The sequence below is a fragment of the Lissotriton vulgaris genome, chromosome 6, assembly GCF_964263255.1.
Source record: "Lissotriton vulgaris chromosome 6, aLisVul1.2, whole genome shotgun sequence".
Classification (NCBI taxonomy): Eukaryota; Metazoa; Chordata; class Amphibia; order Caudata; family Salamandridae; genus Lissotriton; species Lissotriton vulgaris.
Genome location: NC_141694.1, coordinates 252,390,910 through 252,418,623, shown reverse-complemented (window position 1 = coordinate 252,418,623; position 27,714 = coordinate 252,390,910). Strand labels below are relative to the sequence as shown.

Sequence of the window (27,714 nt, the reverse complement as noted above, 5' to 3'; positions counted from 1 at the left end):
GACTCACATAATTGACGACGCACTTCAAATGCTAGACCAGAACGACACCTGCCTCCTCATCCTTCTTGATCTCTCTTCAGCATTCGACACCGTTAAACATGAGAATCTACTAGAACTACTAAACACAAGAATGGGTTTATCTGGAACTGTTCTCAAGTGGTTCACTTCCTTTCTCCACAACAGGTCGCAGAAATTCAAGAGCAACAACCTGATGTCCTTGCCAATACCTGTAACGCTAGGCGTCCCCCAAGGATCCTCTCTATCCCCAACTTTGTCCAGCCTAGTCATGGAACCTCTCACCACCTTGCTACAAGCATCAAATGTACACTTTCACATGTACGCCGATGACACCCAACTTTACCTCAAATTACAATCCCCCAATGACATCCTGCTCCTGAACTCAACGATCAGATGCACCCAATCCTGGCTTGCCGATAATCACCTCAAACTCAATGCCTTGAAAACAGAGTTCCTTCTGATCTCACCTCCAGCGAAGATATCCACCACTCAAACTTGGCTTAACCTCCTAACCGCACTCAATGTCCAACCCACCATCGTGGACTCAGCAAAATCTTTAGGCATAACACTCGACACCAATCTCAACATGCAGCAACATATCAGCAAGGCAACAAAGGGAGCGAACTTCCAGATCAATACTCTGAGGAAACTTAAACCCTACCTCCCAGCCAAAGACTTCCAAACCGCAGTACAAGCACTAGTCATTCCACGAATTGAATACGGCAGCACCGCCCTCTGCGGACTCCCCCTAACTACAACCGCACCACTAAAAGCTTCTCTAAATGCTGCAGTGAGACTCATCACTGGGTCAAAAAAGCACTCCCACATTACCCCTGACTTGAAATCCCTGAATTGGCTGCCTTTTGAAGCCAGAATACATCTGAAAATCGCCTGCATGACACACATGGCGGTACACCTAAACTCACCCGGCTACCTCGCTCAGAAATTGACAATCTCTGGGGGAATTAGAAACACAAGAGGCACAAACAATCTTCTGCTGAAACCACGAAGATTCCGGAAGGAAAAAACATACAAACGCTCCTTCTCAGGAATGGCGCCTAGGATTTGGAACTCACTCCCTCCCGAAACCAGGCTTATCTCTTCCACTACACTCTTTAAAAAAGAAGTAAAAGCTATCCTCATGGCTAAATACACTTGAACTACTATCTCGAACTCTGTTAACACCCTGCACCGATCTGTACTACATGTTTGACCCCTTTACTTATTTGCATGAGTTGTCTTATTACTCACAGGATTGGCTTTGCAGCCACCTATTTGTACTGTGTGATCTATTGATTTACTTGTTTGACCATGTTCCCTCATGTACCCCTCTATGTAAAGCGCTCTGATATCTGCGATCTTGTTCGCGCTATATAAAACTTTGGAAATAAAATAAATAAAAATAAATAAAAAATAAATGCGTTTGTGTGTATCGTATGCATGTTTATCTTTAAACTCGTATATAGTCAAACGCAAGTGAGCCTTGTAGTTGAAGGTGTTTTGTTTTTAGCCGTACACTATTTCATAATCTCCTTGTAGTTGGGAAATGTCGTGTTGCCTCTCCGCCGTAGGCACTTGCTTTGGCCCCAGCACAGGAAGCTCATCCGCCGCTTGTCTAGTGCATTGTAGCACGGTTGCGGAGTGAGGAGAGCGAGGAGTGTTGTGGCATATTTCATCTCCACATTCAGCTTCTCCTTGTCTACTGTCGTTGCTTAACTCCTGCGTGCCTGACCTGCTCCAAAAATTGAGTTAGTGCATCACCCCGTTATTATGGCTCTTTATTGGTTACCTTGAGAGGCAGGTCTGTATTGTCACGAAGAACAGGTCTAGTGGTGGAGCTGTTATGTCCGTGTTTGATAGTGACTTGGACTTTGCGCTTTGAGCGCACGAGATGGCGTGATCGTAGTCCTGGTTTCAGCAGTCTGAATGTTTTCATGCCAGTAACCCCTCCCCCTCCTCTTTAACGCTGCCAGCCTAAAACTGTTTCCTATTAATTTTGGGGGCGGAGCACTGTTCTCGCTAGACTCGTTTTACATTTCTGGCGCGTGGAAAAATAGTCTATGGAATGATGCACTTTAACCGTTAAGCATTCAAGCGAGCTGATTAAGGAGAGCGGGAGGAGGCAGCGAGTAGTTTAGCGAGCCAAGACGGAGGGCATTGCTGTGGGGAGGGGGGAGGGGGGGGGAGGAGAAATGCGACACGGCAGGCAGGGAAGGGGGCGGAGCGGGGTGTGGGAGGAGTGCGGCTGAGGGAACAGACAGCGATTTGGTGCTGTGCACGCGCATTTTAGGTCAATGCGCTTTCGCATTGACCTAAAACCGCACGGGCACAGCACCAAAACGCCAGTTGGGTAAAGTCTGTTTAAAGCCCTATAGTCTCGCTCTGATCAATGTGCATGCGCATTAAGAGGCGAGACCTAAAAAGGCGGCAGGGTTCAGGGGTGGAGACTCTCCAGGGGCGACCATCACGTCGAGGTATAAGTTGGGATCTTGGCGCACAGGTAAGTACCCCAAAGGGAGGCACAGGGGGCTGTAGGGCGCCGGGTGCTGGGGGGCCTTTGGGTGTCGGAAAAGCTTACCCTCAGCTGGTTGGGGGGGGGGCGAGGAGGGACCTTGTTCTGAGTCTGCAGGTGTCGTCTGGTTCGTCGAGGAGGGTCTTTGGGCACTGGACTTCGGGTCCCAGTCGCCGGGGGGACGTCCTTGTAGTCTTGGATCACTCTGGAATGGGATGGGCTCGGCGGGTGCAGAGTGGGCTGGTCCGGAGCTTTCTGGCTGGCACCAGGGGGTTGTTGCAGCAGAGCCTCTGCTGATGGGAGTCCCAGTCTTTAAGAGGATATGGCAGGCAGGTCCTCTCGGTGTCCCAAGGTTGCTGTCCGCAGGACTCGCTGGGATTTAGGCAGGAGAAGGTTCCAGGATCGACAGGTCGGTAGGGCTGGGGCAAAGTCAGTTGTTGTCGTCCTGTTAGCAGCTGCGCGGCGGGTCTTCTTCTTGGTCTTCTTTCTTCTTTTCTTATCGGGATCTGAGGAAGGAAGGTTCAGGAAGCCCCTAAATACTGAATTTAGGGGCGTTACAGGTAGGGCAAGGGCAGGGACCAATAGGTCCCTGTCCTGGGGTGGGTACACCCCCTAGCCTGCTCCTCTACTGTGGGAGGGGGGCAGGAGCCTAGCTGTGATTGGGCAGGGCTCCCCATCTTCAAGATGGCCGGAGCCCGGGGTCGTGCTTTACCTCGTCTCCCCCACCTGAGGGGTGGGCTTGGCACAGGCTGGCAACCCCCACTTCCTGACGTAGTTTTTCCCGTCAGAGTGGGGGTCAGGACTGGTGGGGGCCAGTTGCTGGGTACAGCAAATGGTCTGGAGAAGCTCACAGAGGCGGCATGCTTTGAAGTTTCCCCCTGCCCATCCTGGGGGAGGAGACCTAGCACCTCGCCCAGGATGTGCATTGTTGCAGGCCCAGGAGAGCGGGGGGCTCTCCACCCAGGGGTCCAGCAACATGTCTCCTGTGTGGCAGCCTCTGCAGCCACTCAGCCCAGACGTGAATTGGGGTTAGATTTCAGGGGGCATCTCTAAGATGCCCTCTGTGGTGCATTTCTCATTAAATTCCACACTGGCATCAGTGTGGGTTTAATGTGCTGAGATGTTTGATACCAAACTTGTCAGTCTTCAGTGTAGCCATTATGGTGTTGTAGAGTTTGTAATGACGACCTCCCAGCACCATATACTCTCAATGGCATCACTGCACTTACAGTGCCCGGGAATGGCCCTGGGTACTGTAAGGGCACAGGGCTCATGCACCTGTGCCCACACCACTGGCATAGGGCATCCAGCTAGAGGGGTGACTGATGTATGCCTGGGCAGTGGGTCTGTGGGCATGGCACACAGGGATGTGTGTCATGTTGACTCTCTGTTTAGTTCTGTACTTAGGCACTCAACCTGCAAAGGCAGTGTGTGGGTGCCAGGGTACAGGGCACCTAAGGGTGGCACAATAAGTGCTGTAGCCCTTAGGGGTCTTCTCTGGTCACCATGCCCTGGGTACCTAAGGTATCATTTACTAGGGGCTGACAGGTGGCCAGAGATGCCAATTGGGTTTCAGTTTCAACAGTTTTAGGGAAGGAACACAGGCCCTGGGTACCTGGTTGGCAGGAGCTCAGGGAACACTCAGTCAAAGCACATCAGCAGTCAGAAGAAAGTGGGGGCATACCAATGCAAAAAAGATGACACTTTCTCACAGCACGCAAGTGCACATGGTAACCTGTACTTTATATCACAGGTTCATCAGTCCTCACCTAACAAATATTTGTGACCAGAAGGCTTTTTGTACATTGCAATCAATTGTATACATACATTTGAAAAAAATCAATCAACATTCCTTACTTTTAGGAAGGTTGGCACAGTTATGTACTTTCCATATCTTTTGTTGTGTGCTCTGTCACTGGAAAATCAAACTGAAGCCACAGCCACAGTGGTGACTTGTTTATAGTAAGCAGTCTTCACATCTCAGCGGAACTGCACCGTAAATGGATAAACCCAGGGACATAAAAAGCACTACCAAGCACTGAATGCGCGGAAATCTGATATAGAAACAGCCTAGGACCTGTGCTTTATCATTGCTAAAGATCCTACGTAAATAATATCAATTGGTTTTGCTCTCCCCCGCACATGTTTTATGCCTTGCTTAGATTGAGCAAATTTGAATTTCAGTTTTATCTTTAACAGTCCTAACATTTTTTTATTGAAACACCATATGCCCACACTTGATTGCGCGCAAGTACTACAAAGCGTCTTCTCTATTTGTAATTACAGGAGAATTACGGTATCTCTTTGGACATAATGCAATGCTTTTATTTTGACACAAACCTTGATCCATGCTGGTCTTGAGAAAATTCAACAATATGTCCAATGAGATCTCGAAGTTGTAGATTGGGAAAGCGATTGTTTCTGAAATCTTCCAGCAATCGGCTACGACCAGAGGGCATAATATCAGAACGACTGTACCGAAGACGTGATGGAGGAAAGAGCTGGTTGTTGGAACTGAAAAGACTGGATGTACTACCGGCACTGCGGTATTTGGCTTCCGCTCCAGGTGCGGCTGATATATATCGTCCACTACCATTTGTCAGTCCACCTACAAAATGAAAAAAAAAAATCGATCAGTGAAATATCAGAATACAAATTGCAATCAGAAGTATATTTAATTGAGGTTAATGCACATCATAACACATCAAAATTAAAATAGAACATGATTTACAATATACTTACCTGTAATATTAGTTCTTCAGCATTAGTATGTTACCAGATTATGTGTAGAAAAGTAAAAAAGACTTTTATTTAATCTTTACTGATGAATACAAACATAACCAAGCCTCGAAATGGGATTATTGTAGGAAGCAGGCTTTCTATATAGATGAAAAAGAACAATTGATGAACGAAATGCTAAACAATGTCTGACACTCACCGCCAGTTCAGAGATCCGGGCATAATTCCAATGTTTTGTTGCTCAAGACTCCATCCCAGTTTTGACCCAGCCTTATGCAAATCAGTCTTGACTCTGCTCCGCATGGGAACAGTCCAGCCCTGCCGTCAGGCCATGTACTCCCTGGACCGGAAATCAAGCATCCTAGGACTGGTTTCTAGGTAATACCCATCAGCCAGGACAGCTTAAATTAAGTGGCATGGCGAACACAGGACCCATGTCTGGGGCATACCCATCCCACTTGGAAGTGACATATGCAAAAACAGGAGGACCTGATCTGGCAGTTCGGGCTGGACTGTTCCAATGGGTAGCAAGGTCAAGACTGATGTGCATTTGGCTGGGCCCAAACTGGAGTGGCATAATGGACAAAAAAGCAATGGATTTACGCCCAGATCTCTGTACTGAGATCCATTATTTTGGTCTTTTTGCATTTGTAACCTTAAGTGGCACAGGTATGCCCAAACGTGGGCCCCATGCCACCGGAGTCAAACTATCCTGGCTGATGAGGAGTTATACTCCAAAACACATCCTAGGATGCTTGTTTATAGTGCGGGCAGGACCTGACCTGGTACTTTGGGCTGGACCGTTCCCATGGGGAGCAGGATCAAGACTGATATGACTGGGTCCAAACTGGAAAAGCGTGGTGAGCAAACAAAACAATGGATTTAGGCCCAGATCTCTGGACTGGGGATAAGTGATTGACATTGTTCAGCATTCCGTAATTCATTTGTTCTTTTTGCATTTGTCTCTGTAAGTGGGGCGGGTATGCCCAGGGATGGTTCCTGTGTTCACTATGGCACCAGATGTAAGAAAGTGCCCCTTTTTGATAAGGTCACACCCACTTTTTGCCTTTTATTTGATTTTATTCTCGACTGGAAGTGCAAAGGGTCCCTCCTAACCTGGTCCCTAGTGCCAGATCTCTGTCCCCAAACTGTACAATTGTACCCCAATTGGCCATACCTTTGGCCCTCCCTGCAAGTGGCACCCGTGGTACCCTTGGTACCTAGGGCAAGGTGGCAAAAGAGGGTCCCTACAGGGTTCAGAACTAATTGTCCCGCCCTAAAGGACCACTCAACAAACACATTGCAGACTGCGTGTCTTAGTGCAGATAAAAGTGAAAACACATGACCTACAATCCTGTGTGCCAAGACTACATTGAGCATTGGTAAGTCGCCCCTATTGCAGGGCGTACAGCCCTAAGGTAGGGTGCACTATACTACATACAAGGGCATATCTGCATGGGCAGATATGCCCCTGTGCTGGTCACCCCTACTGGGGCCAGTATAAGTGAACAGGGTAGCCATTTCGAACACATGTGCTAGACACTGGTGAAAATTAGTTACCCAGATACATGATGGCTTCATTGAAAATAGGTATGTTTGGTATCAAACATCTCCTATTAATTAAGCCACACTGTTGCCGGTGTTGGATTTATTAATACATGCACGTAGCGGGCACCTTATAAGTACCCCCTGAACATCTAACAGCCTCCTGTGTGTTGGCCGTCTGGTTCTTGCCACCCTGCCACCAGCGAGGAGTTTCTCACCCACAAGGTTCAGGGCCTATGCTCACAGGAGGTCAGAAACAAAGCTTGCTTGGGAAGAGGGCATTTATACTCCCACTCATAGGATGACCTGCTGATTAGCATTTCAAGGCAGGGGAGATTCAAAGAAGCCATTGCCTTTCAACTGTGAATCTGGCTCTGTAGGAAGCTGGCTCTGTATACACTATACCAAAGTGAGGTATAGTGTGCACAGAGCTTACTGGAAACCCAAAGGTAGGCAGAGGTAAAGTTAGGTAGCACCTCCCTCTCTATTTTTGGTAGTTTGGTCGAGCAGTGAGGCAGAAAAAGAGGACAGTGTTAAGCATTTGTTCTACACACTATCAGCAAATAAATTAAAGACTGAATTTCAGACCAATTGCTTTTGTATAAAATATTCTTTTAGTTATTTTATTTACTAGAATCAAACAAGCCAGGCGCAGGTAAGCAATAAATACTTTACAGTAGTAATGCAGTTTGTAAACAGTTTGAATTGTAATTGCATATGCACTTTGTTTTGACTTTCAGTATGGTTGCAGAGAAATGCAATACTTTGTAAATGAAGTACATAGACTTGAATGGGCTTTTCAGTAAAATATTTATTTTATTTTATTTATTTATTTATAAAATTTCTAAAGCGCACAAATACCTTCCGGTGTCTCGGCGCTAGAGTTCACAGATTGCAGAGGATTTCCATTGACAAATTACTGATTGAAAAGCCAGGTCTTGAGATGTTTTCGGAATGTTAATAGTAAAGGGCTAAGTTTGATATAGGAAGGGAGCTGATTCCATAGTTTTGAGGCAGCCACCACAAAACGTTTGTCTCCCCATGTTGCCTTTTTTGTACGTGGAATTTGGAGCTGTTGGGCTGAAGATGAACGTAATGTTCGACTAGGTTTGTAAACATTAATTGCTTTTTTGAAGAATTCTGGTCCATTATTGTTCACAGCCTTGTAAGTAATACACAAGGCCTTAAACTTTGTACGGCTTCTAATCGGTAGCCAATGTAGCTCGCAAATGATGGGGGAAATGGATGAGTATTTAGGTGTGCCAGTCAGAATCCTTGCGGCAGCATTTTGAACAAGGTGTAATTTATTCAGAACTTGCTCCTGCGCATTAAGCAGTAGGCCATTGCAGTAGTCCACCTTAGATAGTACTAGAGTGGACATTAGGGTCTTGCCTACATTCGGGGGAAGAAATGGAAGCAATTTCTTTACCATTCTTAGGATAAAGAAGGAGGCTGAGACCACTGCGTTAGCATGGCTGACAAAGGCTAGCTTGTTGTCGAATAGAACGCCCAAATTTCTAACTTTAGATACTGGTGGTGGTGGAGTTCCCAGCTCCAGAGGCCACCAGACTGGGGACCAAGACAGGGTCAGTTCACCAAATAACATCACCTCCGTCTTGTCAGAATTTAGCTAACCAGGTAAGTTACTTTTTGGATTACTTTTCTTACTATACCTAGACACTACTCTGGGACATTTCCTGTAAACAGGTAAGTCAAATTGTTTTTGTTAAAAGTACAATTTGAAAAAAATTCTTTAGGTTTTTAAACTACACACTTGGAAAAGTTTCCAAGAAAAATGTTATCCTATGGAGGAAAATAGTGTTATCGGTTTTAAGTTAAGTATTTAGCAGTGGGAGTTGAGGTTCTGGAGGTAGCCTCAGGGTCAAGGATGCACTCCTGTTACACCCTCGGCGGCACTCACCCGTCCGGGTGAAAGTGCTGTTACCCAATGTTATCCAATGAGGGATAGGGGGCCTCCGGTTGGTGGCTGCTGACGAGCAGGCCACTTGGCTGTGGGAGCAAAGCTCCTAGACTTTAGCTCAGGGCAAATGGGGAAACAAAGTAACACCAAAAGTGCACCATTTGCGGCACAAGGCCAGACGGGTGCAAGGTGCAGTTTTGACGTTGGACGCCCTGTTTGCAAAGGGGAACCTCAAGTTTGCAAATGCTATGCAGGCTTGGGGACGAAGGTCTTCTGGGTGCGACCACCACTTCAAGAGGTAAGTTCGGGGTTGGTTAGACACAGTTGCTGTGGCTACCAAAGGCCGAGGAGCGTCGGGTGTATGGGTGCCTTTTGGAGTCGGATCTTCTTACCAGCTCCTGGTCGGAGTTGGGGGGACGTTCCGGATTTAGGCTGCAGGCGTCGGCTGGAGGGCTTGAGGCAGGTAAGGGGTTGCCGGATCTCAGGTCAGGTTTACCAGGGTGACCTCCTCGTGGTGTTTGCCTACTCGAGCTCGGGCCGTGGACGGCAGATATAGAGTGGTGTGGATTGGCGGTGTCCAGCCAGAGGTTGCAGATGAACAAATGAACAAGTTACTTACCTTCGGTAACTATATATCTGTAAGAAACAGTAGTTAGTATTAGATTCCTTACCTTAGAATATCCCCAGGCGTCAGACAGAATCCGGAAATATTTGCGTAGCAGTACCCTAGGTCGTCTGCGGCTCCGCGTCAGGTCGTCAGCGTCGTGGGCGCCGTGATGACGTCGTCCGAGTACTTAGACGCCGCCTCCCCGTGCTGACGTCAGTTCTTAAGACACAGCTTTTCCGCGCCAAAAACGCAGCCATTTAAAAAACCAACACTGGTGCCATTGAAACTAGGGCCCTGAAAGGGGATGACCTTAACCCTAGATATCGGTTCGCAGAACAGAGAGGATGGGTGGGGCGGTAAGGAATCTAATACTAACTACTGTTACTTACAGATATATCGTTACCGAAGGTTAGTAACTTGTTCATCTGAAAGAAACAGGTTAGTATTAGATTCCTTAAATTGCACAAGTTGACCCTGCACACCTGAACAGTTAGTAAACACAATATTAATGCTCAGTATGCATATGTTCACAAAGAAGTCCAATTGTTCTCCCAAGAAAGTCCAAAGTCAAGTTTCTTCTTTATGCAATCCTATTATTCATAATTGTAGATAAAAACCAATAGCCAACACGTTTCGTCCGAAAACCGGACTTCTTCAGGGCTGGATTCAAATGTATCTTTATGGCACAGCTTCCGGTTGGTCTTAAAACTTGTATTTTCAGAAATAATTTTCAATAAAGAGGAACCAGATCATATATTCAAGATGTGCCAAAGGTCCATTATTTCCAATCAAGGTAAAGAGATGAAGTAAATGCCGTATATGTGGTCCCGGCGTCTCGTGATACGTGCGGTCGTCTAGACGACCGCACGGACTAGGAAGGCTTTGAGGCGGATGCTGCGGCGGAAGGTGTGGACTGGCCTCACCGTTGTCCCCAACTGCCTCGACGGCGGTTTCCACGGCCGCCACCGCGTTGGATGTTAGTCTGCGGTGCGTGGCTCGCAGCACGTGTGGGGGCGCCCCTTCCTTGGCCACGAAAGGAGCGAAAGGCACCCGTTTGCTGGCGCAGGGCCGAGATGCCCAAGGACTTGGCCGAACCCCTGGAGTCCTTAAAGGGCTCAAGCGCATGGTCTGCCTTGTCGCCAAAGAGGCGACGACCATCAAACGGCATGTCCATGAGGGTATTCTGGACATCCGCTGAAAAGTTGGCGGACCTCAACCAGGCATGGCGACGATTTGCCACCGTCGTTGCCATCGCTCTGCCCAGTGAGTCGGTGGTATCCAGCCCACACCGGATGGAAAAACGTGCCGCATCTCGACCCTCCGAAAGGGCTTGGGCAAGTTTTGCCTTGACCTTGACCTCCACCAGGCATTGTGGCAGCATCTCCGCAAACGTTTCCCACAGGGAGTGGGTGTAGCGGCCCAAGAGGCATGCGGTGTTGGAAGACCGCAGTCCCAAACTAAGGCAGGAGAATATCTTCTTTCCATAATTCTCATACCTCTTGGATTCCCGATCAGGCGGAGCCGACGGGAATGCGGTCTGGGAGTTAGAGACCTGGATGACCAGGCTCTCGGGGTGGGGTGGGGTGGGTGGACAGGAAACAAGGGTCGCCCGGGGCCGGGCGGTGGCGTCTGACCACGTTCCGATTAACAGGCTGGCCTGTAGCGGGCCTGGACCAAGTGCCCAAAAGAACGTCAGTCAAGGCCTCATTAAACGGCAGCAGAGGTCAGCCAAGCTTGCCTGCGGTTTAAGGACCTTTGTGAGGAGGTTAGTCCTCACGGCCGCGATGGGGAGCTCAAGGCCCAAGGCCTTGGCTGCCTGCGTCAACACCACACTGAAGGTTGCTCCCTCCTCCGAAGCCATGGTAGGAGGTGAGACAAAACCAGTGTCTGGCGAAGTGTCCAGACCACTGGCATCCCCAAGTCCACCTATCCAGTCCACCTGGGACTGACACTCACGTGTCAGAGGGTCCTCAAACCCCTCCCAATACTCCCAATCACCCATCTCCTGATAATCAGGGTTGTCAAATGACGGGCCGGTTCATTGAGGTAATAGTCCCCAAGCGGCGCCGCTCCGACGCCGGAACCGGGTCGAGGGAGGCATTGGGGATGGTGCCGCCCGAGGACGGTGCCGGAGGTGACACCTGTGGGACCGGCGCCGGTGAGGTCGTCAGGTCGACCGGCGACGATCCGGATCCAGAAGCGGATCCAGTGGGGCCCTGCGGCACCGAGCATGAATGCGCCGACGGCGTCGGGGCCGAAGCACCCGACCCGCTAGAGCCCCCAGGAGGGTCCGCTGGGCCCGAAGGAGGAGCGAGGGACCTCATGGCCAGAGGAGCGAGGGACCTCATGGCCATGAGGAAGCGCTCGATCGCCTCCGGCGTCGCTTGCTGCCCAGGGACCGGAGGGTACGGGGCATAGCTTTCGAGGTTAAGGCCCGACAGTTGGAGCAGGTCTTGTCGTCATGATCGACGCCGAGACAGTGGAGGCACCGTCGGTGAGGGTCGGTGACCGACATCAGCCGGTCGCAGTCCTCACAAACTTTAAAACCTGGCATCCCTACCGGCACCGATCGGAGTCGACAACTCGAAGAATGATCAAAAAGATCTCAAAAAAGTTTAGTCAAAAAGTGACTAAGGTACCACTTTTTCCGGATCTGCGCTGCTGGCGCGGAAAAAAGAAGAACTGACGTCAGCAAGCGGAGGCGGCGACTAAGTACTCTGACGTCATCATGGCGCCGACGACGGAGGCGGAGCCGCAGACGACGCTTACCGACGCGCAAGGGTACTGCTACGCAAAAATTTCCGGATCCAGTCTGACGCCTGGGGATATTCTAAGGTAAGGAATCTAATACTAACCTGTTTCTTTCAGATCCAGTGTTCACAGGAAACAAAGTCTTTGTGGTTGAAGGCAGGCAGGTCCACCAGGGTATTCAAGGTTGCTGGGTTGAAGGACACCAAGATTTAGCAAGAGCAAGTTCGAGGTTGAGACAGGCCGGTAGGGCTGGGGCCAAGTCAGTGGGCATCTCACTCTTGTTAGCTTCGGCACTGCTGTTTGGTCCTTTTTTTATTGCAGGTTCTTGTCTGAGGAATCAAGGTTCAGGGGTGCCCCTAAATACTAGATTTAGGGACTTTACAGGTAGGGAAAAGGTAGGGACCAATGGGTCCGTTCCCTGGGGTGGGTACACCCCCTATTATGCCACCCTCCAGTGGGAGGGGGGGCATGAGCCTGTCTCTGGTTGGCTGAGTCCCCATCATCTGCAAGATGGCGGGGATAGAGTCGTGATTCCCCTCTCCTCCCACAGAGGAGGGGTGGAGTTGGCAGAGGTGGGTACACCTCTCTTCCTCATTGTTTTTCTGGCCGGTTCTCCTGCCCAAAGTGGGGGTCAGAACCGGTGGGGACCAGTTGCTGAAAGCAGCAAGTGACCTGGGGAAGCTCACAAAGGCGGCAAGCTTACCCTTCATGAACCCTGTCCTTCCTGGGGGGAAGAGGCTTGGCATCTCGTCCCAGGATGTGCATTGTTTCAGGCCCCAGAGAGCAGTAGGCTCTCGACCCAGTGTCGAGGCCCAGGCTCTCCACACTCAGCCTGGACACTAATGATAGGTTAGGTTTCAGGGGGGCATCTCTAAGCGCCCTCTGTGTGCATTTTTCATTAAATCCCACAGTGGCATCAATGTGAGTTTATTGTGCTTAAAGGTTTATTACCAAACTTCTCAGCTTTCAGTGTAGCCATTGTGGGGTTGTGGAGTTCGTAATGACAAACTCCCAGTACCATATACTCTTCATGGCAGCACTGCACTGAAAATATCTAAGAATGGACTTAGACACTGTAGGGGTACAGGGCTCATGCACCTGTACCCTCACCACTGGTATGGTGCACTCACATAGAGGGGTGCAGGGGCAGTGGGTTGTAGGCATGGCACACAGGGATGTGTGAAACACAAGAGGAACCCGGCTGTTCCTAAATGGGGTGAAGATTTTGTATTGGTGACATCCTTGTGTTGTGGATGAACGCGTGGGGTATCCAATATGTTGGCTATAATGGCCTCACACACCCTTGCAGGTGTCATGCTTCATCATCGGCAATGCTCCAGCTTCTGAAAATGCACTAAATGCAACTTTTTAAATGAAAAGGTACTTCAATTGAAAACGTTCTTACCTGATCGTATTGATTATGGTGCCTACGATATATAAAGCTATGTGTCAATTAGTTTGGATCTCCTTATTGAGTTGTGTGCATAATTTATTGACTATTGTGTGTATATGCGGATGTCTAGTACTGATAAGCTAGATGTTGCTCAACCACACTACCCCCTAGGAGAGCACCTTGGGATTGCTAGAGCAAACCCTGGTCCACTCATAAGTGAACCACTGGAATCTTTGCACGATATATCTCATTTTGATATATCATATAAAGAGCCAGCTTCCTTCATCAAAGTCAAGCAATCCTGGCAAAGGAGCGGGTGATACACCAAAACCGATCATAGGAGTCTTGTTTCCAGTTCGGACTGGACCTGACCTGGCAGTTCGGGCGGGACTCTTCGCAGGAGGGGGGGGGGAACAGGGGTGAAGGGTCAAGACTGATTTGCATATGGCTGGGTACATACTGGGGTGGCATGGTGAGCAAAAAACAATAGATTTAGGCTCAGATCTCTGTACTGTGGGGGGGGGTGAGGGGGGGAGGGGGGTATAAGACACTGTTCAGCGTTCCGCCCATCATTTGTTTTTCTACAAGCGGCTCTCTATATAGTGCACCAAAACAATGTACACTGTGCAGAGACTCCAGGCAGGCCTTATTGGTTTACAGAGGTACAAGTAATAATCCCAAATGTTCTTTTGTGGCAGTGTGGGCAAGCAGTTTAGGCTTATCAGGGGGTAGTGCTAAGTATTTGTTATAATCACAGAGGAAATAAATTTGCCACACAATCAAGAATAAATCCAAGCTCAATTTAGAAGGGAAGGTAAAATGTTCACTTAAATGTGTCGACAAGGGAAAGTAGTTTCTGTTGCAGTAACCCCCTCCCCTCCACACACACACACACACACACACACACGTTTTGCCAAATTTCTGATGCACTTTGACTTTATGTGCCCTGGGTCCTTGCCAATAAGGTTCCCAGGGCCTGTGTTCTTTCCCAAAACTACATCTGTACCCACAATTGGCACCCCTGTGGCCACGTGTAAAAGGTACCATGGGTACATAGGGAATGTGACCAGGGAGGTCTCTGGGATCCAGCACATATTGTGCCACCCTTAGGTGTTACCTTAATACACACACACACACACACTGCCATTGCAGGCTGCGGGTTTTGGTGTTGAGAAAAGTGAAGTCAATATGGCACACACACCTGTATGCCATGCCTGCAACCCACTGCCTATGGTAAAGATAAGTCACCTCTCTTGGGTGCACAATTCAACTGGTGAGGGTGCAGTTGTATAGGCAGTGTACCCCTCCAGTTTCTAAGTCCATTCTTAGACATTGTAAGTGAAGCATAGACAAAGAGTATATGGTCTGGGAGTTTGTCACTAGACAATCCACATCACCATAACTGCTTTACTGAATTCTGGGACATAGCACACTTCCCAGTATAATAAACCCACACTTACTTAGAGATGCCCCCTGAAAAACAGCCATCCTATGGTTGGTTTCCTGACTGGTAAACACCAGCCTGACACCACAAGACAAGGTTCTGGACCCCTGGGGTGGGAGCTTTCGGTGTCTGAGCTCAGAAACAAAGACTTTACTGGACAGAGGTGTTCACACCTCCCCCAAGTCAGAAAGAGCCATCTGTGGCAGGGGAGCTTTGAAGGCTTTGCCACCTCTCCTGCTATCATGAGAAGGCCCCCTTCCAGTTTCACCCCATTCCGGTGGGAAGACAGGCACAAAAAATTAGAACAGCCCAGAAGGTGTTCCCACCTCTGACAACCCCACCCCTCAGCTGGGGAAGCAGAGGTGAAGCCTACTCTTCTGTGCCCACCATCTTGCAGATGGCAGGCACTCCCAAATCAGTATTAGAGATTATGCTCACAACCCCACGTGGGGTGAGCACACCAAGGGTGTAGTCACCCTAAGGTCAGTAGCCCTTGGCTACTAACCTAAGACCCCTAAAACGCCCTCTAAATACAGTATTTAGGGGCAGCCCTGAACCAAGAAGACAGATTCCCGCAACCTAAAAAGAACAAGCATTTACAATGCAACTGTCTCGCCTTTGCAAAAGTTAGAGCTATTGGCATTGTAAATTACAACATTTTCATTTATATGTTGGTTTTGAAAACAGATAAATAAATGGCATTGTCATTTACAATGCCAATAGCTTAATCTCTTGCAAATGCCACACACAAACAGACACACACACACACAGAGCCCCCCCCACACACAGGCCCCCCCCCCACACACACAGGGCCCCTCCACACACACAGGGCCCCTCCACACACACAGGGCCCCCCACACACACACACACAGTCCCCCCACACACACAGAGTCCCCCCACACACACAGAGCCCCCCCACACACACAGAGCACCCCCCACACACACAGAGCACCCCCACCCCCACAAAGCCCCCCACCCACTCACACACAGAGCTCCCCACCCACTAACACAGAGCCCCACCCACACGCACAGAGCCCCACCCACACGCACAGAGCCCCAACCACACACACACACACACACACACAGAGCCCCACCCACACACACAGAGCCCCCCCACCCACACACACAGAGCCCCCCCACACAGAGCCCCCCCACACCCACACAGAGCCCTCCCACCCACACAGAGCCCCCCACCCAGACACAGAGCCCCACCCACACACAGAGCCACACACACACACACAGCCACATACATAGAGCCACACAACACACACACACACACACACACACAGCCTCACACACAGAGCCACACACACACACAGAGCCACACACACACACTCACACACACACGGCCACATACACAGAGCCACACAACACACACACAACACACACACACACAGAGCCACACACACACACACAGAGCCACACACACAGAGCCACACACACAGAGCCACACACACAGAGCCACACACACAGAGCCACCCACACACAGCCACACACACACAGCCACACACACACACAGCCACACACACAGAGCTACACAAACACACACACACAGAGCCACACACACACACAGAGCCACACACACACACACACACAGAGCCACACACACACACACACACACAGAGCCACACACACACACACACACAGAGCCACACAACACACACACACAGCCACACACAGAGCCACACACAGAGAGCCACACACACACACAAAGAGCCACACACACACACACAGAGCCACACACACACACAGAGCCACACACACACACAGAGCCACACACACACAGAGCCACACACACAGAGCCACACACACAGAGCCACACAAACACACACACAGAGCCACACAGAGAGCCACAACAATGCGCCCAATGTTTCCTCAGGGGCAATAATTGCAGTCATATGAGAAAATTTAACAGTCCGCGTGAATGGCAGAAGAAAAAAAAAGTCTGCTACTGGTCATTGAAGCTGGAGCAATGTTAAAACTGTGAGGGGGTGCAACCACATCAAGTATTAACCGCAAACACAAACCCTCAACAACCACGAGCATGAAGGTGTCTGGAAAACGTAGAGCAAGCTCAACTGCATTTATTCAGTGACTGAGCCTTGTAGTGCTTCAGAGTGCTGTCACTAAGAGAGGGAGGACAGGGGTCCATCCCGTCACAAGCAGCTGCTCACTAGGCATGTATACCGTCTTAACCAGAACAACTGCCAACTAAAGAGTAGGGAGGCTTCTACCAACCCCATAAAGGATAATAAAAACAGTTACTTAATACTCTCCTGGAGAGGAGGAGCTACACCAGCAAACAAGATGGCAGCTTAGGCTCCCGGCTCCGCCGACCTCCGTAACCCGCCGCGATATCCTGTACATTATCCTGACTTTGCGCCTGGTCTCTGTGTGCATGAACTGTTCCGCACTCAGATGGTGAAATCCGGAAACTTTTATCGGCTTGTTGGATGAAGTTCTGCCGTGTTGAAGTTTGCGGCCTGCTCCAGCGGTGAAGCCGGGGCCTCGAGTACTTTCACAGCCGGGCTGCAGTGCAACAACATCGGCCAGAAGAACCAGACTGGGTCCGGTCAACCGGAGTGGAGGCTTTTGTTTCAGCCCGGATTTGGCGGCAATCGTCTCTACTGCTCGTTATTGATGGAGGAGTGATTCTGCTTACTGCTGGCTGTGAGTGGGGGTTCCCGTCCCGCGGGCCCGGTATCGGGGCCACCGGGGTTCGGGTTTGCGGCCATACCGGTGTGGACCGTGGCTGCGAGCAAGGACCGGTCACCCTCCGCATCTGCACGTTCGCGATCCTGTTTGTACCCCCCCCCCCTCCCGAGGATGCCGGATTCACCCGGGGAGGTGATTGGGATTGATATCGGGCATGAGACAGTGGATCGAACTATGCATGAGCCATCGCTGAGGTCAGTACTGACGGAAATTCAGGCGTTTCGATCACAGGTGGATATCTTATTGAGCAAATTGGACTCGCGCCTATCTGAGATGCTCCTGGTAGACCCGGACCCGGCCTTACGATTAAAACAGGAATCTGCAGCCATTCAAACCGTGGCCATTTTGACTCTGTACGAGAGCCCCGTGAGGACACAAGCATTGGAACCATCGGATGGTGCCCTGGGAGACGGTGTTCCCGAGGATGTCATAATATCACCGAACCTTCCGTTACTATCGGCTCTGGAGAGATCAAAGGGTGTTCCCCTACTGGAGACTTCTGTTTGTGACTTTCCTTTCACTTTGTGGTAGTCTTCTCCTTCCTTGGTGACTCTACGACTCCTGTGCAGGATACATTGGGACTGTTCATCCAGGAGAGAGAGTTCTTTAGCGTCTAAAGTTCCCGTGGACCTATTGCCTGCAAGTCGCCATGGATTGGTTTTTGATGACTCTTTTCTCCTTTATTACCTCTTTGTGTGCCTTTGGGTCTCGATGGGAGGGGGTCAGTGTTCTTGTTCGGAAGGGCCAAGGTTAAGATTGACTAGGTCGGGAAGGGTTGGAGAGGCTTTCACAAGTGTTCGACCTGTAACTGCTTGCTCTAAGAGGCTGGGCGGTGTTTTCCGGTACCCCCCACTTTCTTCTATAGTGTAGTCATAAGTGTTCTTTTATTGATAGGGGGTAGCTGTATCTGGCGGGGGGTCTAAAGGGGCTGGGAGCCCAAATATCTATGCCCTCCTCCATTCTTCTTCCTTCCTTTAGGGTTTTAGTTATTAGGGGCGACAGGCACGCTGCTAGTGGGGTTAGGCTGTAGCCATCTGCAGGGGTGCAGGGTGGGGGGCTGGATGGGGGGGGGGGGGTTTATTTTGCCTTTTTTATTTTCTATGGCCTTTCTTTTCCTTCTATTTCTTAAGGATCAGTATAGCTACAAATCATTTGGACTTTTATCGTATGCTTGTATCTAGTGCTCATGCTTTTATGATTTCCGGGTGGGCAGGCTCGGAGAATTGGCGCAACATGGAATGAACATTGTGTGTTCATTTGCATCGATCTGTATACTTTGGCGCCGATTCTCCATCACAGTGGTTATTATGTGTATCCTGATTCTTACCCTGTCCCCCGCATTATCTGGTTTGATTGTATGGCACCTGATCCTCTCTCATATAATATAAAACAAAACCTCTGATTCATTCTGAAACTTAGTTGTGCATTCTTATACCAGTTTTGTCCTGAATCGCTGGGGACCTCTGGGTTGTCGGCTGATGAGCTGTGTAGTACTGTAATATTGGTGGTTTTAATCTATCTAGCGGCCAGCCCCCGCGGTTGTAGGCCCATGCTTGTATTTTCTTGAATGCTACAATAAAGGTTTAAAAAAAAAAATAATAATAATACTCTCCTGGCTACTACTTTGACAGACGCCTGCCGTAATTTATGGAGAACAGATGCACTTCACTTTATTTGCGCGGTCAAACTACCATCACAGGGCAAATTATAGCAAGCTAGAAGGCACGATTGCCACAAAGTAAACAGCAAAACAGCAACTACAGGGGATGGCTTCACTATAAAAAGATGCTTTCAGCCAGCAAACACTGATCCTACCAGTCTGGGAAGACGTAGCAAAGTGGAGATGGATCTAGCAACAGCCGAGAACGCCAAGGAGGGAGGAGAGCTGGGAGGGGCGGGGGTCACGGTCACCTGACGCTCCAAGGCCCGCAGCTGCTCCCACCGACAGGAAGAGGCGGCCCTTAGACGCAACAACAAACAGTGGCCATGCCCATCACACGCAACATCCTAGATGAACTGGGACAGGCAAGAAACATTGGCAGTCAGCAGTAGAACCGTAGCCTGCCACATCCTGTGTAAAGCATGTGACACTGATAGCATGTCTGGTTCTTGTGTACACTGACTTTCGAAAGCGAAGCCTTCCCACATTTTACAAAAAAACATTTGGCCAGTTTTTGTCGTGTCACCAGATGTTACAACTTCCAGTTATCTGTGCTTCTAAATCTTACGGACGGCCAGGTTTCCTTTCTACTTTGTCACTCCGTCCAATGTCAGGTTATTGCACCCCTAAAGACAGCCACTCTGTTTGCTAACGAGCATTATTAATGCCATTATGCCTGGGTTTAATTTGCAAACTTTTATAAACACAGGCGTTCATAAATGATGTTCAGCTGGGTTGCATGCACCGTCGCTGTTCATCACATTAAAGCCTGCTTTATTGATTTTGCCGGCGCCGAGGCAAAACAACAAACAGGGTCTGAAACCTCACACCACTCTCATTCGAAGAATGTCACCCACGTTTCAATAGTACTAAGCACGCTCCTAAAAAGCAGCATGCATCTATGATCCTACATTAGGTCACTCTTTGGAAAACGTAAGTAATTTCAGGCAGGTTTAGAGGAGGGAGGGGGCGGGATAGAGTGAACGAACCGGAACTCGCCTTTACGAACGAATGCTGTAAAGACGTTGAGACAAGCGTTCGCCATGACACAGTCTTTTGTCTTTGAGCCCCGTCCCATTCAGACTGGGCGCCCCGACTTCCTGCTGGGGTAAAAGGTTCCTTATCTTCTTTATGGGGCCATCTGGACCCATAAAGAAGATAAGAAACTTTTTACTTCAGCAGTAAGTCAAGGAACCCAATATGAAAAGGACGGAGCTTAAAGAGAAAGAAGAAGGTCACTAGGACCTCTTCTCCAATGGCTGGCCACCGTTTAGGAGGCCAGCCAATAGAGAAGAGGGGCGGGCATAACCTCGCTAGTGATATTCTCTCTATCTCATTAAGTCCTGCCAGCGAGACTGCGCATGTGCGCAGCCATTGCAGGCTGAGGCCTAAAAAGGACGAAAGAAGACGCCCAGCAGAGGAGACTGCAGAGTACAAGTGACTGGGCTCCAGCCCTACTGGCCAGTCTGCAGTTTCCGGAGATGCTGCAGCAAAAGTAGACTGCCACCAGCGACCTCCAAAACGACTTGGAGATCGGACTACCTTCAACGAAGACCGGACCTTCTCCAAACAGCAGCTCTGTTCAGAAGAAACACCAAAGAAAGACTACGAGCTTGCTGAGGAAAAAGAAACCCAACACCTGGAACCACCACTGCACCCGTCGCATATGGCGCGAGTGGCCCACCGGTCCCAGCGAGGTCCCCCAGCGCTCCAGAGTCCGGGTCTACAGTGGGTTGACACCTCCAGGACCCCCAACGTCGCCTGCAGCCCCTGCACGGAGAGACGCCCCAACTGCGAGTAGCCCAGTAAGGGGAAATCCGACCTCAAAAGACACCCATGCATCCAGGAGCCCTGCGCCCTTGAGAAAAAAACACGAGGTGCACCTATGTCTTCGAGCCCTCCAACTTACCTGCCCAGCTGTTGGTTCCTCCCGGAAGTCTTCCTGGACCGAGCCTGCAGCTAAAAACGAAAACTTAAAATCCCCATTGAAAACAACAGGGCACCCAACGGCAAAACAGCACCCTGTACCCAGCCGCCCCTGTGGGTGCACTTGGTGTGCTAGAACGGATCCCCTTTTGCCATGAGCCAGGTGCTTGGCTCCCACAACATTGTGGCCTGCTCGTGAGCAGCCACCTATCTCCCATTGGACAACCATGGGCCTCAACACTCTGCACCCGGCCGCCCTAGTGCCTTTGAGGGTGTAACAAGAGTGCACCCTTAACCCTCAGGGACCCCTGAGTCTAACCCCAGAACACCAACTCCCACAACAAAGTACTTCTATTTTCCTCCATAGGATAACATTGACTGCTTTTCTGTGCAAAGTGTTTAGGTGTAGAGTTGGAAAACAAAGAACTACCACGAAATTGTACAAACAAAATGCTTTTACTTACCTGTTTACAGTAAATGTCCCAGTGCAGTACCCAGGCATACTGCACTGTGTAAGAACAGTAATCTGCTGTAATTTTGCTAAAAGTCCTATTCAAAGTATATGTACTGTATTTACACAGCATTGCATTTCTCAATAACAATAAAGTAAGTCAAAACAAAGTGCATATACAATTACAATCCAAACTGTATTACAACTGTATATTTACTGCAAAATATTTATCACTTACCTGTGCCAGGCTTGCTTGGTTCTAGGAAACAAAATACCTTAAAGAACATTTTTACACAAGAACACTTGGTCTGAATTTCAGTCTTTGAGTGTGTGAAATCATTTGCTAATTGAGTGTGTACAACAAATGCTTAACACGGTTCTCTGATACTGCGTTACTGCTTGACCACACCATCACGAATAGAGAGGGAGGTGCTATCTAACTTTACCTCTGCCTTCCTTTGGGGTTGTACAGGACTCTGTGCACACTATATTTCACTTTGGTAAAGTAAATACAGAGCCAGCTTCCTACAGGGGTGTCTTAAGGCATCAGGTTTTTCTTACCAGCTCTGGTCGCAGCCAGGGGGGATCCTCCAGAAAGTGGTTGCAGACGAATTGGAGATTTGAGGCAGGTCAGAGATAACCAAATCTCAGGTCGGGATCGCCAGCGAGACCTCCTCGTGGTGTTGGGCCACTAACTCTGGCCTTGGGCGTCAGGAGCAGACTCATGGATTTGGCCTGAGCCAGGGTCTGTGGGTGAGCAAATCTGGTGCTCACGGGAGACAAAGGCTTCGTTTTGGAAGGCAGGTCAGGTCCTACAGGTTCTTGGGGGCTGCTGGCTTCAGAACACACCGGGATTTCGCTTGAGCAGGTTTGAGGTGGGAACAGGCTGGTAGGACTGGGGCCAAGCCAGTGGGCATCCTCCTCGTCTTAGTTCAGCACAGCTTCATCAGTACTGCTCTCTTCTTGTCTGAGGAGGCAATGTTCAGGGTTCCCCCTAAAAAATTAATTTAGGGGCGTTACATTACATGTAGGTACAGGTCAGGACCAATGGGTCCCTTCCTTAGGGAGGGTACACCCCCTAATATACCACCAACCAGTGGGAGGGGGGGCATATGCCTCTCTGGTTGGCTGGGTCCCCCATCTGCAACTTGACGGGGACAGAGTTGTGCTTCACCTCGCCTCCCCCACCTAAGGGGTGGGGTTGGCAAAGGTGGGCACACCTCCCTTCCTCAGTTGGATTACCCGCCGATTCTCCCACCCTAAGTGGGTGTCACAACCGGTGGGGATCAGCTGCTGGAAGCAACAAATGGACGGGGTAGCTCACAAAGGTGGCAAGCCTTTAAAGCTTCCCTTTTGTGGACCCTGCCCATCAGGGGAAGGCGGCTTGGCACCTCGCCCCAGGATGTGCACGGTTTCAGACCCTTGAGACCTAGGGGTCCAGAAACATGTCTGGTGGTGGCAGTTGGCCAGCAGCCACTCAGCCAGGACACTAGAGTTAGGTGGTTTTCAGGGGCCATCTCTAAGATGCCCTCCGAGTGCATTTTTAATTAAATCCCACACTGGCATCAGTGTGAATTTAATGTGCTGAGAAGTTAGTTACCAAACTTCCCAGTTTTAAGTAAAGCCATTATGGTGCTGTGGAGTTCGTGATAAACTCTCAGCACCATATACTCTTAATGGCATTACTGCACTTACAATGTCTAAGACTTGGCTTAGACACTGTAGGGGTACAGGGTTCATGCACCTGTACCCTCACCACTGGTATAGTGCCCCCAGCTAGAGGGGTGGCTGCCCTATGACAGGGCAGTGGGTTGTAGGCATGGCACACAGGGATGTTTGCCATGTGGACTCTTCACTTTGCTCTGCACAAAAACACGCAGCCTGCAAAGGTAGTGTGTGTGTGTGTGTAAAGGTACACGGTCTCTACGGGTGGCACAATAAGTGCTGCAGCCCTTAGGAGCCTGCCTGGCCAAAGTGCCCTTGGTATCCATGGTACCTTTTACAAGGGACTGACATGTGGCCAGAAAGGTCCTATTGGGGGTACAAGGTACAGTTTGGGGGGAAGAACACAGGCCCCAGGAACTTGATTGGCAGGGACCCATGGCACATCAAGTCAAAGTGCATCAGTAGTCTGGCAAAAAGTGGGGGGATATTGAAACAGAAACCCAGCTTCCTACAAATGGAAATTAGCGTTCCTTCCTCTACTAAATCTTGCACTTTTGCTTCATGCTCATCTGGGAGATGTTGGAGCAACTGCTCCATTTCATCCCAGTACGCCCTGTCATATCTGGCTAAAAGGCCTTGCGTGTTTGCAATGCGCCAGTGATTAGCAGACTGAACAGCTATGAACTTGCCAAAAGCGTCTATTAGCTTAGATTCTTTATCTGAGGGAGGAGCATCCTCAGAGGTTTGGGAATTAGCTCGCTTACAAGCATTAGACACTACCAGGAAGTCTAGTGGTAACTGACCCTTAATAAATACAGGATCAGTTGCGGAATGTTTGTATTTTTTATTGACTCTAGTAGTCAAGATGCGTGCACTCACATGATCTTCAAAAATGTTGCTCTTTTATCATACCCTTAAGCATAGGAAGTCTTTGGCTCGACCTGTGTCAGGATCCTAGTATCGCAAACAAAAAATCCTCCTCTAAGGATTCTTGGTGTAGTACCGCCCCATGGTATTATGATGCTCTGGCAATGAGTTCTTGATAGGCTACATTGTCATCAGGTGGAGATGGCTTGGCAGGATAGAGGTCTGCATCATTGTCAAATGGAGGGTTAATTGTGTAATCGCTTCATGCATCTATTACTAACTGCATGCCCCCCTCATCAATATCGTCCCTGTCAGGCTGAATGTGTGGAGAATCCTGAGGTGTGAAGACCAAAGGATCTAAAGTTGGAGAAAAGGGTGGTAGTGGATGAGAAGGACTGGTACCAATATTTTTCTTCTTTAAAGGAATCTTGTAATGACTATCGTCATCAGGAAGCTTGTGTTCCACAGGCAGTTTGGTGTGAATATGTCCTGTATCTGGATTGATAAAAAGTCTCTTGTTTGGGATCCAATTTGGGAAGGACAATGTCGAAACTTGGTTCTGAAGGGACATTTTTCGGTTTCAGCACTGACTGTTTCGCTGCCAAGATGGAATGGCCTTTGGATGCGGAAGGTTTCGACTCCAAAGGCGGTTTCTTTTTCGGCGTGGAGGGTTTCGGCTCAAAGCCAGATTTGGGCTTTTAACCGAAGGGGTTTGATTTCGAAGAGGATTTGGGTCGACTCTGTCTCGAGGTGGAAGGCTTGACTGGGTGCTTCAGGTCCGAGTCAGAATGCGGGGCGCAAGAAACATCATCTCAGTGCCGAACTTGGCCAGAAGTTGTGCCTAAGCCTTAGCGTTTTTGGGTGGAGGTGATGGGGCAAGGGGTCTTCAGTGCTCATGTCACCCTGTCCCTGCGGAATTTCTTCGACATAGAGGTCTATCTTGAGCTCAGAGTCAGACTCCGGCATGGAGAAGCCCTCTTGTTCTACCGCCGCTGATGCCTCGGACTCCTCACCGAAGATACCTGGTGTGTTCCTGATATTCTGCTGCTGCATTTCTCGACGTCGAGCCCAACGATCATGAAGGCTTTTCTTCAACCACAACGATCTGCAAGCATCGCAGTCTTCTTTGTGATCTGGAGACAAGCACACATTTCACACCTGGTGTGAGTCGGTGCGCGGATACTTTGCATGGCACAGAGGACAGAACTTGAACGGAGTCCGTTCCATCGACGAGGAGCTGGTCGAAGCAGTTAGGCCCAAGGGCCATCCACAAAGTTTTCCGATCACAAATGGAGATTTTGTTGACCAAAACGATACACGGAGAAGTGGGAAACGAGTACTAAACAATACTGTCAAGGGAACAGTGGATTGCCCACCGAGAGGAACCCAAAGGCCAGCTTCGAACCGGAGCACAGCAATACACGTCCGAACGCGATGGCGGGAAAAATATCTAACAATGGAGTTTCCCATGAGCACTATCACCAAAAGGAGGAGTCACTTTACCTAGTGACTGAAAAGACTTCTTCGAAGGAAAAACTTGCAAACATCCAGGCCCAACACTAGATGGCAGGAGTATGCAAAGCATGTGTATCTACAGCACGCATGCCTCGAACATGCACATCTCCTTTTTCTGGACAATCACTTATTGAGTTTTATTATTGCATGCCAGTGTTTGATGATTACTAGCCCGCACCACCTTCCTTGAGTAGGTCTTAGACTGCTCCACCTTGCTACCATGTACTACAATGGGGTGTTTGGTTCCCACTGAGGATAACTATGGATCTGTTAGTTGTGATGGTCACACAACTAACTGTCCAATATCCAAAACTGGTGATCAGTGGTGGAAAAAGGTATCCATGTTCTGGTACGCGTTGATAACATTTGATAAAAAACAAGTTACTTACCTGTATACCATGATTCTCCAGTATTGATATCTTTTATAGATTCACATGCTTTACTCTTCCCCAGAATCATGGTGGGAATCCCACAGTAACGGTAATAAAAGAAGCGATAAGCCATCAGCATTAACTATTGAAAAACTATTGTATTTAGTAACCCATTCACATTGTTTTACAACATCTAAACTTCAGCAATCACAGCTGAAAACCTGGAGTACTCATCCCATGCAGAGGCACCATACCTCAGATTTCAAGCACAAGTGTAAACTAAGAATAGAGGTAGCAAAAGGTGAGCCTGGGCGGGGAGGAGGGTGGTTCGCATGTAAATCTATAAATTATATCAATACTGGAGAACCACAGTGTAAAGGTAAGTAACTTGTTTATTCTCCAGTATTGAATCTTTTATAGATTCACATGATTGAATCAGACTAGCTAGCAGTATCCAAAGACTAATGGCGGTGGGCAAGGAGAACCATCCTACCATGATATCCAACTGAAATATGAGCAGCCAGTTACTTTCTTGTGAAATTGCACAAAATCAGGAAAGACATATTCTGCATAATCAAATGATTACTAAAATATTATTGGGACTAACCAAAAATAAAGCGCCCGGCCCTGATGGCATACCTCCCCATCTCTACCTTAGCAAGGTGGAGTTGCGGGCCTCCATTCTCACGAGGGTCCTAAACGCGGCAGTGGAAACTGGCCTGCCACGTTCCAGGTCCTCTGCAACAATAGTTCCGATATATAAAAAAGGGAATAGGGACGACCCCCAATGGTATCGCCCGATATCCTTGATTGATGTCACGGCGAAGGTGCTGGGTCGTATTGTCCTAAAACGCCTTACAGAATGGGCGGATACCCACCAGATAATAACGGACACACAATATGGTTTCAGGGAGGGAAGGTCAACTACGGACCAATGCTTGAACCTCTACTTGTTGGTCGCTAAGTACACCATAACCAGCAAGGAGGCGGTTTACCTGGGGTTCATGGATCTCTCTGCGGCTTTTGATCATGTGAAGAGAGAGAAGCCATGGGCCCTGATGATAGGCCTAGGGGTGGACCAGGACTTAGTTAACATCCTCAAAGCCTTGCACAGGAATACCACTGCTTCTGTCCATTTTAAGCTAGACTGATGCAGGACTTCACCATTCCCATGCAACAGTGGTGTGCGGCAGGGCTGCATTTTAGCTCCTTTTTTATTTTCACTTTACATTAATAATTTAGATAGTGAACTAAGCAAACTAGGAGTACATTCTCCTCAAGTAGGCACCCGCCCAGTCCCCGTCCTGCTTTACGCAGACGACGCGGTGCTGTTAGCTCGGACCCCTCGGGGGCTACAGAGGTTGATCAATGGATTCGTAAGCTTTATGAACACACTTGACTTAGCAGCAAATTTGGACAAATCCTATGTCATGCTGGCGGGGGGCAGACCAGACAAGAAGTTTTCCTATAATATAGGCACCCATAAAATAGGACAAGTTCAGTCCGTCTCCTATTTAGGTTTATTATTTGATGGGTTGTTAAAGTTTAGACTCCTTGTGGATACACACTGTTCAAAACTGGTGGCCTCAACCGGGGCAATAATGAATTATGGTC

At 49.1% G+C, this 27,714-nt stretch overlaps 1 protein-coding gene across 2 annotated transcripts in view; it reads right to left on the bottom strand.

The window, feature by feature from the left end:
* PUM2 (pumilio RNA binding family member 2) overlaps nucleotides 1–27,714 on the bottom strand; it is a 755,055-nt gene that overhangs the window by 299,082 nt on the left and 428,259 nt on the right. For both annotated transcript variants that reach the window (XM_086926282.1, XM_086926283.1), the window contains exon 14: nucleotides 4,871–5,138. In XM_086926282.1, the coding sequence (XP_086782408.1) occupies nucleotides 4,871–5,138 (268 nt within the window). The remainder of the gene's footprint in view (nucleotides 1–4,870; nucleotides 5,139–27,714) is intronic.